Source organism: Peromyscus californicus, unplaced genomic scaffold (genome assembly GCF_007827085.1).
Source record: "Peromyscus californicus insignis strain IS unplaced genomic scaffold, ASM782708v3 Scaffold_23__1_contigs__length_62951481, whole genome shotgun sequence".
Classification (NCBI taxonomy): Eukaryota; Metazoa; Chordata; class Mammalia; order Rodentia; family Cricetidae; genus Peromyscus; species Peromyscus californicus.
The window spans coordinates 25,047,318-25,063,379 of NW_026294534.1; the positions used below are offsets into that span (position 1 = coordinate 25,047,318).

Sequence of the window (16,062 nt, forward strand, 5' to 3'; positions counted from 1 at the left end):
TCTTTCCATCTGACCATAAGATAAATAAAGTGTGCCCTGATGCATGGTGGGCAGGAAAGGCACGCCCTGACCCACATGAGGTGCTCCAAATCAGTTTAATATCAGAGAGGCCACAAACGCAGAACAGGGGTTCTCATAGTGCCCTATTCTGGTGATCTGTTCCCCATCTCATAGAATAAAAACTCATGAGCCATAAAGACTTATGTTAGAACAATGAAGAAATATTAACTACGACCATTTTTCACAGCTATAAGATTTTGAAAAGAGTGTCCAACATAGTTTTGGAGGAAAAAAATGGAGCAATGTGTGCTGGAAGACACAGAGTGAAGAGCAAATTTTTACAAAGTTATTTTCAGATCTTTCAATAACTTCCAAAAACAGTATACACCTCATACACACATAAGAGCACACTTTCACAGTATCCACATCATACACATGTAAGAGCACACTGTTACAGTATACACATCATACACACGTAAGAGCATACTTTCACAATATATACATCATACACATGTAACAGCACGCTTTCACAGTATATATACCATACACATGTAAGAGCACACTTTCACAGTATCCCCATCATACACATGTAAGAGCACGCTTTCACAGTATCCACATCATACACACGTAACAGCATGCTTTCACAGCTTTGTGCTTTGTTTCTGGTAACTTACTGAATTTACTTTCTCTGGCAGTGCTCCGGATAGAGCCCAGGGGCTCCCACATGGTAGGTAAGTTCTCCACACTGAGAGTGCAGGAGATTAAAAACTACACACATTCCGGATTACAAAGCTTCTCGTATTTCATAGCTAATGGTGTGTCTACATCTGGTATTATTTGGCCACATTTTATTTTTGTGTTTCTTAGAATAAATACCCTAATAGTTTTAAACTGGTTATAAAACGCTCCTGCTGCACCTTCCCTGAGCTACAGCTGTGTTTTCCCTAACCGAGACACAGTCTCTGTTAAGTAATCATGGTCACCCTAGACTTGCTGCTGTTACCTGACAGAGACAGAAGATTAAAGATGGCACTCACTGTATGACACAAAGCAATGAACCCCAAGTCACAATTTCATAGTAAAAGCAGAGCAAACCCCAGTGTAAACACCCTGAAGGCAGCACTTACCAGGGACATTTTCTTTTCCTGGAATAAAGAATACGTGACAGCCACAGACTGTGAGAGGGAGCACTCTCCGTTTTCCACGTCCTGACTTTTCTTCTGTTCCTCTTGTGGTTTTGTACTCGAAGAGAGGTCGGTCTACAGAATTTTAAATGCAGCACAAATAATAATAATAATAACATAATGACAGACATAATAATACCATCAACATAATGATCAACATTTGACTGTGAGGCATTACAGGAAAACATAACACAAAATCTCTAAATAACCAAGTTTTCATGAAGAATGCAAAAAGAAGTTGAATTTTTTACATGTTGATTTAAAAGGATAAATAAGCTAGAGAGCATGCAACAAACTTTCTCATCTTCTCTTTAGCTCATGAGAAAGAATCCAAAAGGAGCCATATGATGTTCTAATTAATGTCTCTACATTAATCCCCTAATCCTCTGGAAGTGAACACTGGACAGAATCAACATACAAGTTTACACAGTATATCACAGAATGTGCACATATACATCATAAAGAAACATATCCTCACTATATGTGGATATGTATATAACTATATATGTAGATATGCATGTATATACATACATATGCATTTATGCTGACATATTAAACAATTAGCTATAGCACACATCCCAACTAGAGCTCTGGCCTTTAAGCATCATGTAAAATCTTAGATAGAGCTGGGCGGTGGTGGCGCACACCATTAATCCCAGCACTCAGGGAGCAGAGCCAGGCAGATCTCTGTGAGTTCGAGACCAGACTGTCTACAGAGCGAGATCCAGGACAGGCACCAAAACTACACAGAAAAACTCTGTCTCAAAAAACAAAACAAAACAAAACAAAAAAACACATCAGATGGATCCTACACACATACATACACACACACACACACACACACACACACACACACACACACACACACACCAAAAGAAAGAACATTTTATTATAACCATTGACTGTAAAACAATCTGAATCCATTTTCTAAGTGTCCAGGTAGAAATGCAAATGAAGGAGAAAGTGTTGCTTCTGAGATGGTCAAAGGTGTTCATCTCTAAGAGCTTCTGTAACCCGAGGGTTTTACCTGAACACTGTTCACTTGACAGAAATGTGTGATGACTTCCAACAGAGGGGCCAAGAGGGTAGCTTTGCCTTCAGAGACACCATCAATCTGTTTCACATTTTCAACAGTACTTGGTCTGTCGTTTACAAAAGAGGAAGAATTATGAAGAAACCACCGAGACAGAATCACTCCAAGAATACAGTGATGCTCAGCCTCACACTGTACTCAGTAACTGTATACATTTCTACCCTCAAAACCAGTGCTTTCTACAGACAGTCACACCACACAATCCCTTTCTTTACTTATAGGTTTACTATGTAAACAATTTACAAATAAAAGCTCCACTTCACGTCTAACACCACAAAAATTCAGTGAAAGTATTAACTGGTGAAGAGGCCATTACCAGAAACAAATAAGCTAACACCCAGGGTTCCACTAGGTTTTCCGTATTATTCACAGAAATTAAAACCCTGAGGTTATGAATGGGACAGTAAGAAAGGCTAAGAAAGTCTCCTTCATATTTCTTCCCTGTGAAATGTCTCCTATAACAGTAAACTGGCTCACTAGGCCTTTAACTCAATGCATTTATCTGAATCTTTGTTTCTTGAACTTCAGATCTGCTTTAAGTCCAAGCTGATAGTTAGAACGTTTACATGTTAAATGTCCTTATTATGCTACAACCTCTGTGCTGTACTTTTAAATCTAAACAATACCCACAGAATCATAGAGCTCAATTTTTTTCCATTATGTCCAATATCCAAGACTACTTAATGTCTCCTTCCTAAAATCCACTAATGTAATTAATGGTTACTCATGTACTATAAGTATCTTTCCTGCATAGTAAAGAGTCATCTTAGAATCTTTATTTATTTAACAAAATAGTAAATGTTTAAGCTACTGTGCATTATCATTAGAACATCCTGCATTAAAGTGGTACCTATTGAGTGAAATTTAATGACAGAAAGAAATATTTAAAGGAACCAATAGACAAAACTTTAGAAATAAGTTCTAACTTATTTAGAACTAGCTGAGTCCCTCATTTTTCATGCTAGGTGATATCAAAGTCACAATGAAGTGGGAAACTGATACTTTTAGTCACAGAGTTTAAGTTCTAATGTGTGATATATATTTATAACTAATTATACAAAAAAGTGAATAAAGCAGTATTCGCCACAGAAGCATCTTCAGCAGCCACCTGAAAGCCCTTGATAAATTCAAGGGAGAGGAACCGGCTGGTTAACACAATGGAACACACCATGGAGGACATGATAACTAAGTCAGAGCGTAAGGCTTTCCTAAGAGGAATTGAGAGAGTCAAGGAATTCAAGGCAGAAACAACATACATGAAAGTGAATGGGACATTGCCTAGAAGCAGAAGCAATTCAGGTCACAGAAACCATTCCAAATTGAGGTTTAAGTCAACAAATAGAAGGGCTTGACCTCTAAGTCCAAGAAGTCAGTATCATGTAATTAATTTGTTATTAGTATATCAGATGTGAGGGAGTGGTCAGTTAAGAGGCTTCTGCAATAGAACAGGCCTGGAAAGGTCTGAAATAACACTATATGAAAGAAGGCGCAGATTGATAGACATGAGTGTTTAAATGAAAAGAGCTGAAAATTATTAAATAAGAGGAAGAAAGAGAGACTCAGAGGACTGAAAACAAAAACGAGGTTTTAAATATGTCATGAGGAACAACCCAGTACAACTAAAAACTTAGAACTACAGAAAGAAGAGGGGTTCAGATGGCAACCAGGTACTGAGGGTGAGTGGGCGATGGATTTGGTTTTATAAATATGATTCATTCACACGGAGACATGGAACGAGAGGCATCTAAGATCAGGGCAGCAGCATGGGAGATGTGACAGTCACATCACAGGCTGAAGTCGTGGCCATACTATTACAATACCTTTTAGAAATCTATTATGTCAGAGAGAATCAGAACATAAACAGTTTACCTCATTTTGGCCATATCCAGTAGAATCTTATTTGTTGCTAGAATAGCCGGAGGCACATCCATTTTATTAGCATGTTTCTGCCTTGCCTCCACCAACTTGGCATATAACGCAGTCTAGGAAGAAATAATAGCGCTTTTTAAAACGCAGTAGAGAGAAGTCGCCTTTACTCTTAGAACTCCAGGGCCCACTTTCTCCCGTAAGATGAAAACGAGCTGACGCCCATCTTAGACTGCTGGCCACCCACTCTTAAGTTAATCAGCATATTACAAACACCTTACCCTGGTATCCAGCTCTTGGGCTGAAATGACAGGTTGTGAGGAGCTGCAAGATTGTCCTGGCGACTGCATCCCAACACTAAAATATTTAAAAGAAAATAAATATACTTTTCTTCTTCCCTCATTTACTTTTTATTTCATACTTCAAACAAGAACCTTTCCAAAACTAACAGTTATTCTTCACAATATAAGTAAGACGATTTGTGGTTCAATTGCAACCGCCTCGACTTTAAACATTTTGGATGAGATGATGTACTACGATGCTACGGTTAAAAGTGCCTCTCAGGTCTTTCACAGTGGCTTGAGGAGAGCATCCACCAGTCAGTCTTCCTTCTCAACCATGTACTGTTTATCCACAGAGAAGAGAATGCTTCTCTAATCAACGGGAGCATGGTCTGTTCCTGAAATCACCGATTCTTGTTAGTAGGCAATAATAGCAAAGAAATAATAGTTACTCAAAGTTTTTTCAAAATCAAAGAAGAAAATATATGACAAAAGATACAATTTTGTTTTGGACTTTTCAAAAGTTGTAGAGAATGTACCAAATTGTCAGAAAAGAAATGGACTGGGAGGCAAACCAGATAGCTCACAAGAAGCATTTCTCACTGATAGGCTAATTACAAATAAGAAAAGCTGCAAAAATGAAATTATAATTCCACAGGAGCTCCACATGGGTGCCAAGAAAGACCAAGCTGCTAATGACCAGACTTCCCTGATATTGGGAAACTAAGGATATTTGTTACAAGTGCCTATGAAATCAAGCTTCTCACAACTTTCTCCAAGTCTGTTTTTCTTACGAATATTTTCTTCTTCACCCTCCATCCCCAGTTTCCAAGGTTTTCTTCTGTAGAGGATGGGTGAAAGACAACACAAAAACTGACATTTTCAAGGTTGCTCACACCTCTTATAGCCTCCACTACAAAGACAAAGCAGCCTAAAGAAGAAACACCCTTAGCTAGGGCTTTTTTCTCTGTTGCTCAATAGTGGATCTCAACTGTCATCTCCAAGCCATGAGTCATGGCTGCAGAAACACCAGAGACATGGGCTTATCAATCGTACCAGACTACAGCCTTGCTAGGTCTGTGTCTGACAGGTGATAGGACTAGTCCAAAAGTGTCAGGAGATTCCCAACTTTCTCCATTCTTATTCAATGTAGTGCTGAAAGGCTAAGCTCAAGCAGTTAGAGAAAAGAAACAAAGGGATACATATAGAAAAGAAAAAAAACGAATTATTCCTACTTGCAGATGATATTCTTAAGAGACCCTAATGTTGTAACAGAAAACTCTCCGACCTCATAAACATTTTTTCAGGAAGGAAGTAGGTTGCAAAATGAACACACTAAAGTCAGTAGCTTCCCTATATCTCAACTAAAGAATTTGATTAAGAAGTTGGGGGTAGGAAGGTCCCACTCACAGCAGCTTCAAAACCTAGGAATAAACCTACCAAGGAGGTGAAAGCCTTCCGCAACTTGAAACGTTGAAGGAAAAAGTTGTAGACATTAGCAAATGGAAAGACCTCCAGTACACACAGATTGGCAGGATACGGTGACAATAACTAAGTTACAGAAACATCTAAGATTCAATCTAATATCTACCGAAATTCAAAATAGGTTCTTCATAGAAAGAGAAAAACCAATTCTAAAATTCAATGAGAAGCACAAACAACTCCCAATAGCAAAAGCAATCCTAAGCAGAAGGCAAACTGGAGACATTGCAATAACTTTTCCCAAATTATACTACCCAGACAGAAAAAATAAAGTAAAATACAACATGGCGTTGACACAAAAACAGACACACGGATCAAAGGAAATACAGTGGTAGAATTAAACCCACAGCTATGGCTACTTGATTTTTAATAAAGGCTTCAAAATATACAGTGGAGAAAAAAACAGCAAAGGATGCTAGGAAAACCAGATATAGATAGATACAGATAAAGATTTAGATATAGAAAGAATGAAAATAGATCTGTAAGTCTGACCCTGTACAAAATTTTAAAATATCTAAAGTTCTGAAATTGCTACAGGGAAACACCTTGAGGTACAGACATAGGCAAAGATTCCACAGAGCAGGACACAATCACATGAGGCTGAACGAAATTAAAAAGCTTCAGTAAAGCAAAGGAAGCAATCGTCAATGTGTAGAGAAACCTGCAAAGTGTGTGTGTGGGGATCTTAGCTAATTATTATACTTAACAGTGACTTAATATCTAAAATACATAAAGAATCCTCAATATACCCCAAATCTAAAACCATTCAATAAGTAAGTCAATGAACTGAACTGATACTTCTCAAATGGTTAAACTACAAATGGCAAATAAATATTTAGAAAGAAATGTTCAACCCCCTCAGCGATGAGAAAAAACAAACAAACTGTTTTGCTCTCTCATCTCGCTCCAGCAGAATGGGCATCACCAGGGAAACAAACAGCGAACACAGACAAAGATGTGGGAATAAAGGACACCTTCTTCACTGCATATGACATGGAAATGAATGCAGCCGCTATGGAAATCAGTATGAATTTCTCAGACATTAGGACTACCATAGGATGGCAACTTTGGGATACAGATTCAAAGAACTCTAAGTCAACATACCACAAAGACACCTGTCCATCCTTCCTATTTGCTTTACTATTCACAATAGCCAGGATATGGAACCAAACTAGATGCCTATCAACATTGAATGGATAAAGAAAATGAGATACATGCGTACAATGCAGTTTAATTCGGCTGTAAAGGATGCAATTATGACATTCACAGGACAATGGATTAAAACTGGAGATGATTATGTAACCAAAATAAGCTAGACTTATTGTGATAAATGTGGTATCACATTTTCTCTCATATGCAGATTGAAGGGTATGTGTGTGTGTGTGTGTGTGTGTGTGTGTGTGTGTGTGTGTGTGTATGTAGCAAAAGTAAAGGTACTATGAGAATTGGGGTAATGCACATAGCAAAGTGGATGTCTCCTGAGGAATGATACCCAAAGTTGTCCTCTGGCCTCTACATGTGCAGGCACACATGTGAACTTTCCTCCCACAGGAACATGGAAACACACAAACTCACAGTTGCAGATATGTTAGCATCCTGCTTACTCTTGTATACTAAGTCTGTATTCTATAACGAATTTCTGGACTAGTCCATAGGTAGCCAGAACTCAATATATCCCTAAGCTCTTTTTTTTTACAACCTTAGCCCCTAAATATCCAATCCCTTCAAACTGTGCTTCTTAGCTGCCCACTGAAAAGAACAACATTCTCACCCAGTATTAAAAAACACCTTCAGGCCGGGCGGTGGTGGCGCACGCCTTTAATCCCAGCACTCGGGAGGCAGAGCCAGGCGGATCTCTGTGAGTTCGAGGCCAGCCTGGACTACCAAGTGAGTTCCAGGAAAGGCGCAAAGCTACACAGAGAAACCCTGTCTCGAAAAACCAAAAAAAAAAAAAAAAAAAACACCTTCAAGAACTCCTTTTCCTTAACCCATTATCGTTTCAATCAAAGAGTCCTGCAACTCTATTTCCAGTCTTACAAGACTACTGTTCCTTTTCTCTGTGCCCACTGCACATTCCTCCTCTCTACTACCGTCCCCTCTTGTAAAAACACTCGTGTTAGCATTCCTGTTTTTGCTTTTACCACAATTCTGGGTTCTCAACAATCCATTCTTCACAGGAATGATCAAAAACAGAGTAATCACCTAAGGGCCACTATAAAAATCCACTTATTTTACTTAGACTTAAAGGCAAAGAATAAAGATCAAAAGAAGAATATTTGATAACATGTATAAAATGCACAAAATTTAAGTTCCAATGTTTATAATTCATGTTTTCTAAGAATACAGGCACATTAATTGCCTTATAAATTATCAATGGCTGCTTCGACTACAGCTGCAAGGCAGAGCAGTTGCAATGGACGTTTTGACCCTCAAAGCCTAAAACACTTCCTGCCTGACCCTTTACAGAACAGTCTGCCAGCCCATGCTCCAAGTCCGAACTTGGATCATGTCACTGTCAGCTTACTGAAGACATGTCTTAGCTCCCAGCTGCCTTCAGATTGACCTGAGTGCTTAAAAGGAACAGGAGATTCTGGCCTGCACTTATTCCTTCAGGCTTTAGTTTATCATTCCTTACTTACTAAGTAATCGCTAGGCCACTGCTGAGTTGTGTAGTAATATCACAAAATTTTTATGTTTATTTACTAATAATGTGTATGAATGTTTTGCCTGCATGTATGTATGAGCACATGTGTGTCTAGTGCCCAGAGAAGTTAGAAGAAGGCATCAGATTCCTTGGAACTGAAGTTACAAATACTTGCCAGCCACCATATGGGTGCTGAAAACTGAACCCTGGTCCTCTGCAAGAATAGTAAAAATAGTAAGTGCTGTAAACCACTGGTCCATCTCTCAAGTCTCATGGATTATAGTTTTATAGTTTTATGTACCTTTCCCTGTATATCCCACTGGATTATTAACATTGGGGGAGTGTGGTAACAATGTCTGTAACATTCCCTTTGAATCCTGGGGCCTAAAATGGTGTTTGTATTACAAAGCAGCCATGTGAAAATACAGTTAACATTTAAATGTAGAAATGCTTCATGATACTGGATGAACACTGTCATACATACTCCTTAAACATTCTATTTAAATAAAACATTAGTGATTGCATATCACACAGCCAAACAAAAAAGAAATGGTTTAAGATAAGGAAATTAATACTGTGACAGATGTTTTATCAGATCTAAAGTAGTAAATCTAAATGAGCAAAGCATAGAAAGTGTGTGGGTCTTATGGCATATTCATTTTAACCTCATATGAATATAGGCACAGTCCATTGTATACAATATAAGCTGCGACACTTCTATTATCCGGTCCTCAGACAGGATATTAGATTCTATACAGGTTCCACACTTCTATTATGTCAGCAAGTCACACAGTAAGATTAAAAGTGTGACCAGCTGGGTTTGGGGCTCAGTGATAGAGTGCTTATCTAGCATAAGCAGGCCCGGGGCTCCTTCCCCAGACAAGAAGACAACAAACTAAAGCCACAATGGGTATTTTAGCTTTACTCTCTAACAATTTTTACATCTCCAGTCTCATTGCCATAATACCTGTATTTCAAAATGGGTTGGGACTATGTATTTCCAAACACATAGTAACAATGGTTAAATGCTAGAGGCGGACAAATACAGACGTGATCCAGCAATGTTATTAGCTATATATTCACAAACAGGTTAATGGCCTGGCCCTTGATATATTTGACTTCGGAATGAGAACAGGAGTGGCCAACTCCGAAATGGCTTATCAAGTGCTTAGCATTTTAACACAAAGCGCTGTGAACTGAGGTGCCCAAGAAGCATGGTCTACCGCCTGAACTTCCCATGCGTCTCTTTTAGTCATTCCAGAACCACAGAGACTGTGTTCTGATTTCATCTGTGTTTGCAATCTGATAGTCCTTTTTCTTTAGGAAAGAAAGGAAAACAGTAGTATCAATAATATAAGCAAATATAAAAAATTAAAATTGGAACTCTGTACCTTTTTTTAGGAATGCTACTCCCAGAAGATTTCTCAGATGCTTTGAATGAATACGTTCTCTCCAAATTAGACTATGTTTCCACAAATAAAGTCCATTTTTAAAAAAAGAAATTACAAAAACATTTAAATACAAAGAAAATAAGATTTAAAAAAACTCACAATAACAATTATTCCCCTAAGTAACCAAGTCTTTAAATAAATAAGCTGTTGAGCCACCACAGGCTAAAAGATGAATGATCCAAAGAATGTCCTAAGACATAAAAGCTCGAGTTACAGGGGTGATTCAACTTCATGTCAATACTCTAACAAGCAGGAGTGGTACACTAGGAGATTTAATTCACCGTTTGCCCATCACCATGATCTAATTAGCTAAAGACAGCCTGTGCATGAAGAATCTGTAGTAGTTACTAAGAGACTAATAAAACAAGAAAATGTATGCATGTCTCTTTGCAGATGGGATATGTGTGTGTGTGTATGTGTGTGTTTGTGTGTGTGTGTGTGTGTGAAATGTGTGTGTGTGTGTACACACACACACAATATTCATTTGCAGATGGGATGGGTGTGTGTGGCTTTAATGAGAATACTTAGGAATCATATTTATTACCTATAAGTATCATAATATATTAAAAGCCTCAAGACAAGTTATTTATAAAATAAGCTTTAAAAGAAAAATAAATTACTTTGTGAAATACTTCTTTATTAGCTCAAGAAATCATATATCATATTTTTATTCTATTCCCAACATTTCTCCTTGTAGTTTGTGGTTTTTATATCTGCTATTCTTCTAACCAGCAGCAACGCAAACAGAAGATTTCAAACCCGGAGTTGCATCCATGAAGAATGAAGTAAGAACCATCCCTTGAAAACAAACCTGCTCAGTGGTTAATCCAATTGGCTTTTCATCAGAAGAATGTTGCTTCATTTCTGAAGATATGGGATTAGAACTGAAACACAGCAAAATTAAAGTATCTCCTGAGTTAAAATGTAATCATCCAATTCATGTGTCATCACACTACTCCAGAGAAGTAGCAATTATATTACTCTTTAAGAATCTATATTTTTAAAACACTGATTTCCCTGAAAAAAAGTTTCAAAGAAAAAAAAAACCCTGATACCTGATCAATAACATTTGCATGATACTAAAAAGCAGGCAGCAAGCATATTACCTTCCTACATCTACACTAGGGAGGTATGATTCACCAATTCTGTATCGTCACCCCATGTTGCCTTAAGCAAGAGGCAAGAAAACTTGCTTGGCTCTTCTTTTCATTTTATATGGCCACAGGGTGACTGTCATTTGTAGTTTCAACATAATAGCAGAATGCAGAAAAGCACCGAAATGCAATTTCAAGTCCTTCATCTTCGCACCACATGGACTGCACAGTGTGAGCTGTGGAAGGTGAAAAGCAGGATTCCTTATCTCAGAAAACAGCTCTGGACGGATTGCAGTCGGATACTTGACATCAACCAGGAAAGCGTTCTATAGCCTACCCTTCCCCGGGACTCCCTTCTACCACTCACACTCCAGTGAGACAACCGATTTTACCTGTACAATGTCTATAAACTGATAGAATTTGAATCACTTAAGCAAAACCTAAAGATTTCAAGTTAATAGGGGGAAAAGTGAAAAAAAAAAAAAGAAAAGAAAGAAAAAAGAACCTTGGCAGCAGAACCTTCCTCAGACACATCTCTTCATTAGCTTGAAGGATAAGGCTCGGAGGAGACTGTGTACTGGCTTCGCCAAGCCATTTTCTACCCTATCAAAAACAAGAAGAATCTTAATGCACAGTGGGACGGATTGGGACAAACAGGTAGATCTCAGTGCTATTTACCTTTTTTGTGAGGGAGCAAGTCTTTATAAATTTGTTTTGTTTGGGAATTTCTACCAAGAATCCTTCAGCTATGAGGTGGTAAGAAAGAGCCTTCCACCAGCTCTCTGCTCGGTCTTTGCCAGTGCCAAAAAGCTTGTGACCACGGTATTTATCGGCAAGACGCTGAGAATTCTGAAATTGGAAATAAAGTATCTAAAAATGCTTATTCAAATAAACAGGCCAAATAAAACAAAAACCTACCCAGCAATTCTTCAGGTTGAAAAACAAATTTCAGCTTTTAAACTTCTCGGATTTTTAAGTTCATCCTTTTCATTCTGAACACTCAATTGACAAATATGTAATGAAAATAGAATTCTGTCTTAAACACAGAAAAATCCTCACATAATTCAGATGCATTTCCCAGTGGATAGGTTTGGATATGTGTCTGGAATATTCCATCTTTGCTATTAAATTTTTTTTTTTTTTTTTTTTTTTTTTGGTTTTTCGAGACAGGGTTTCTCTGTGTAGCTTTGCGCCTTTCCTGGATCTCGCTCTGTAGAACAGGCTGGCCTCGAACTCACAGAGATCCGCCTGCCTCTGCCTCCCGAGTGCTGGGATTAAAGGCGTGCGCCACCACCGCCCGGCCTGCTATTAAAATTTTGAGTAACAGTTTCTAAAATTGGTCACAATTTTAGAACAGGAGTGATAAAAGAAAATATGACCTGTAGTTGGGCAAAAATTCATGGATTTCACTGCATGGTTATTTCTCACTGTGCTTTTGCTCACAGCACATTACCAAGTCGACTTAACTGCTGATCATCGAAGACACCTGCACAAACTGCCTGCTAACTAGTTGATGTTGGAGCAGTAATACTTCTGAGAGATGGCAGAAGTCTTATGAGAGACTCTTCAATCATTAAGTTCTAGAAACACGAGAAGTTGTCATACGCATGTTTCTTGTCCTGTAACAGAGAAGACTCTGCCCACCTCTACTCTCTATAAAGTACTCTTCTCTTCCCTTCATCCTCTTACTGACTATTTCATTCATTCTATACATTTAACTATTTTAAATGTGCATGGTAGTATATATGTCATATGGCATCATAGAAATTACTTGTGTATGAAGTCTTTGAGATGATTATCATAGATTAAAATTCATCTATAATTATAACCTCCATCTACAGTGCCCTCTATCACACAAATTGGAAAGTCACATACACATTTCTGGTTTCATCTAGAATTCTGAACATGATTTAGTTCTGTTAGTCAGATGTTGTCATTTGCATGACAAGTACAAGCAGGATGTGAGACAAAACCTACTCCCCTACAATATGTGTAAGCATGCATGATTACAGAGGGTCATGCATAATTGTGACCCAGGCCCTGTTATGATTAAAATCATCGCTCACAGGCTTATGCATTTGAAAAACCGGTCCTCAGCTGGAGACATTCCTTTGAAAGGTTGTAGAATCTTTGGAGATGGAGGCATGGCTGGTGAAATGGATCACTGGTAGCAGATCTGAGAGTTAAAGCCTGGCGAAGCTTCCAGCCTGAGTTCTTCTGCTTCCTACATGCTACCGTGATATGGCCAGCTGCGAGTTCCCAATGCTATGGACAAATCCACATTAAGCTACGCCTCCCCTGCCATGAAGGACTGTATCCCCTTAATCAGGATCAAAACCAATTTTTCTCTTAAGTTACTTCTACCCAGGCATCCGGTCATCACAATGAGAAAAGTAAGTAATAGAGGTGGAAGTGGCACTCTCCTTACTAGTAATCCATGTGGATGCTAAAGCTCATTGTGGGTCTATTTGAATACAATTTCTGGTCAGACACATGCCAGTTGAATGTGTTTTAAGCACTAATACACAACATGGAGAATACAACTATTAAAGTGCACTGTAATTACCTCCAACAAAAGAATTCATTTCAGTTGTCCATGCCAAAGAAATAGTAAAACTAAGGAAAAGATGTTATTTTCTTTGACTATAGCAACCATTTTAATATCTATGTAGTCCATAATATTCTTCATTAGTGTGCAATCAGTTTTCCCTGATTAGCCATGAAGAGCCGCTTGGGCTTAACTTTGTAGTAGGAGACTCTATTGTTTACAATTAACACCAAAAGTATTAAGTTGCCTAACTCGAATTACTAGTTCTGGGCACTAAAGACTATTATTCTAGCCTTTTTTCTTCCTAATCAGGGGAAAAAAAAAAACAAAATTGAATGTGCACATTCACTGAGATGAAGGAATAAGACTTTTCTTAATTAGCAGAAAGTACCTCTTACCTTTATGATCAATAATCATTGTGAATACTGTGTGCTATGTAAATAAATTTATATAACCATGTTTCCATGGTAACCACCAGGCAGAAAAAGCTCTTTATTCCTTGATATGTTATATCTTTGTTTTAAAAGAAATATTTAAGCTCAAACTAAACTGAGCAACCTACTTTAAAACACCATAATAGAGATTTTAAAAAATATTTTTTATTTGTATGAGTGTCTGCCTGTATGTATGTATGTATGTATGTATGTATGTATGTATGTATACCATGTGCCTATGGAAGCCAGAAGGCGGCATCAGATTCCTCTCAATCTGGGGTTACAGAAGACTGTGAGCTGCCATGTGGGTGCTAGCTACCCAAACCAGGTCCGACGCAAGAGCAGCGGGTGCTCCTAACCACTAAGCCACCTCCCCACCCCTACAATAAAGATTTGGATAAATATTTAATGATATCTGACTGTGAGCAAGACATCCACATTAACTGCATAAATGTTCTAGTTACCTTTCCAAGTTATCCATTGGCTACTTAAAATGAGAAGGTCATCAGAGAGAAAATATAGTATCTATTTTGCAATTTTTAGCTCTGAGAGCCTACACACACACACACACACACACATACACACACACAGACACACAGACACACACACAGACACATACACACGTATGTATGTATGTATGTATGTATGTATATTTATTTCCAGGGCATGTAATCTTGAAAAGGGAAATGTTCATACTGCTCTTTAAAAGTCAACTTGAAAATAATAGGGTTCAACAAGTGGACCCATTACAGTGCAGAACCCATGAACTGACGACGGTAAAGCAAGAGTAAAGAGAGCTGATGACCCGGGCACCCCCCCAAGGACGGGCTCCTACAGAAGCAAAACCTTTGCACTAGTGTCTGGCACAACAGAAAACGAGGGAGAGAAAAAAGAAAAAAAAAAACTTGCCACTTCTCCAAATTAACTTCCTCAAAACTCAAGTTGCTTTTTGTAGTCAGTTTTTTCTTGCTGAGAATAACATTATCTTTCACTCTTCTTCCCTCCTTCCATGTCCAAATCTCTACATCAACTATAACCCCCAATGCTCTCTTCCAAACTTCAGTAACAGTCCCCAACCATCCATGTGTCCCATGTCTCTTTCTGCACTAGGTTATACTTATTTCCTCCCAAGTAACCGGGTCTATACTAGGTGTTAACCCTCATCTAATTCAGCACTCTAGTCTCTACATAATAAATATAGTGCCCTATGCAAAAATAGTTCAATAGTTCAATAGTTTCTAGCTAACTCCTCCTCCCCTGCCAACCCTGCCTCTCTCCAGTTCCTATAGCCCAAAGATATTCAAGGCCAAGATTTCAGTGGTTTAGTAGATCATTCTGGGTGAACCAAATTTTCAGTACTGAACAGCAGACCCAACCCATAGTAATATATTTCAATCAGATGAATATTAAAATGCATAGCACTCTCCTGTTATATATTTTTAAAAATTTGGAGAGTGAATAAAACTACCAACAATTACAGTTGATTGTGGTAGTACATGCCTGCAATCTTAGTACTCAGGTGGCTTAAACAGGAGAATCACAAGTTCAGGGCCAATCTTACACACACACACACACACACACACACACACACACACACACACACACACACACATGCATACATGCATAAATCTACCAACAGTCCTAACACCTGCATAGGTCAAATCTCTGGGCTCAGCGATTTGTAGATAAATCTTGTGGATAAAGTGCTTGATGTCTATGAGGACCCGAGTTTGGATCCCCAGCGCCTGGATAGAGAGTAGTAGATATGGCAAATCAATTCCAAATAAATCAAACTTAGGCCTGAAACTTGTAGAAGAAAGAATATGGAGTACACGTTAGCATACAAGCTCGGGAAAGGACCTTCTGAAAAGAATCCCAGTTATCTAGAAAATATGATCACTAACCAACAAGTAAGACTTCATAAAATTAAAATTAAATAAAAAAAAATAGGCTGCACTATGAAAGAAATGAGAAGCAGCCTATAG

General features: G+C 38.2%; 1 protein-coding gene across 3 annotated transcripts in view; it reads right to left on the reverse strand.

Moving 5' to 3' along the window:
* Wrn (WRN RecQ like helicase) overlaps positions 1 to 16,062 on the reverse strand; it is a 111,470-nt gene that overhangs the window by 13,657 nt on the left and 81,751 nt on the right. For all 3 annotated transcript variants that reach the window (XM_052751977.1, XM_052751976.1, XM_052751979.1), the window contains 8 exons: positions 11,774 to 11,944; positions 11,601 to 11,698; positions 10,813 to 10,885; positions 9,942 to 10,012; positions 4,425 to 4,500; positions 4,147 to 4,259; positions 2,212 to 2,326; positions 1,128 to 1,259 (listed from right to left, as the gene is read on the reverse strand). In XM_052751977.1, coding sequence (XP_052607937.1) covers positions 1,128 to 1,259; positions 2,212 to 2,326; positions 4,147 to 4,259; positions 4,425 to 4,500; positions 9,942 to 10,012; positions 10,813 to 10,885; positions 11,601 to 11,698; positions 11,774 to 11,944 — 849 coding nt within the window. The remainder of the gene's footprint in view (positions 1 to 1,127; positions 1,260 to 2,211; positions 2,327 to 4,146; positions 4,260 to 4,424; positions 4,501 to 9,941; positions 10,013 to 10,812; positions 10,886 to 11,600; positions 11,699 to 11,773; positions 11,945 to 16,062) is intronic.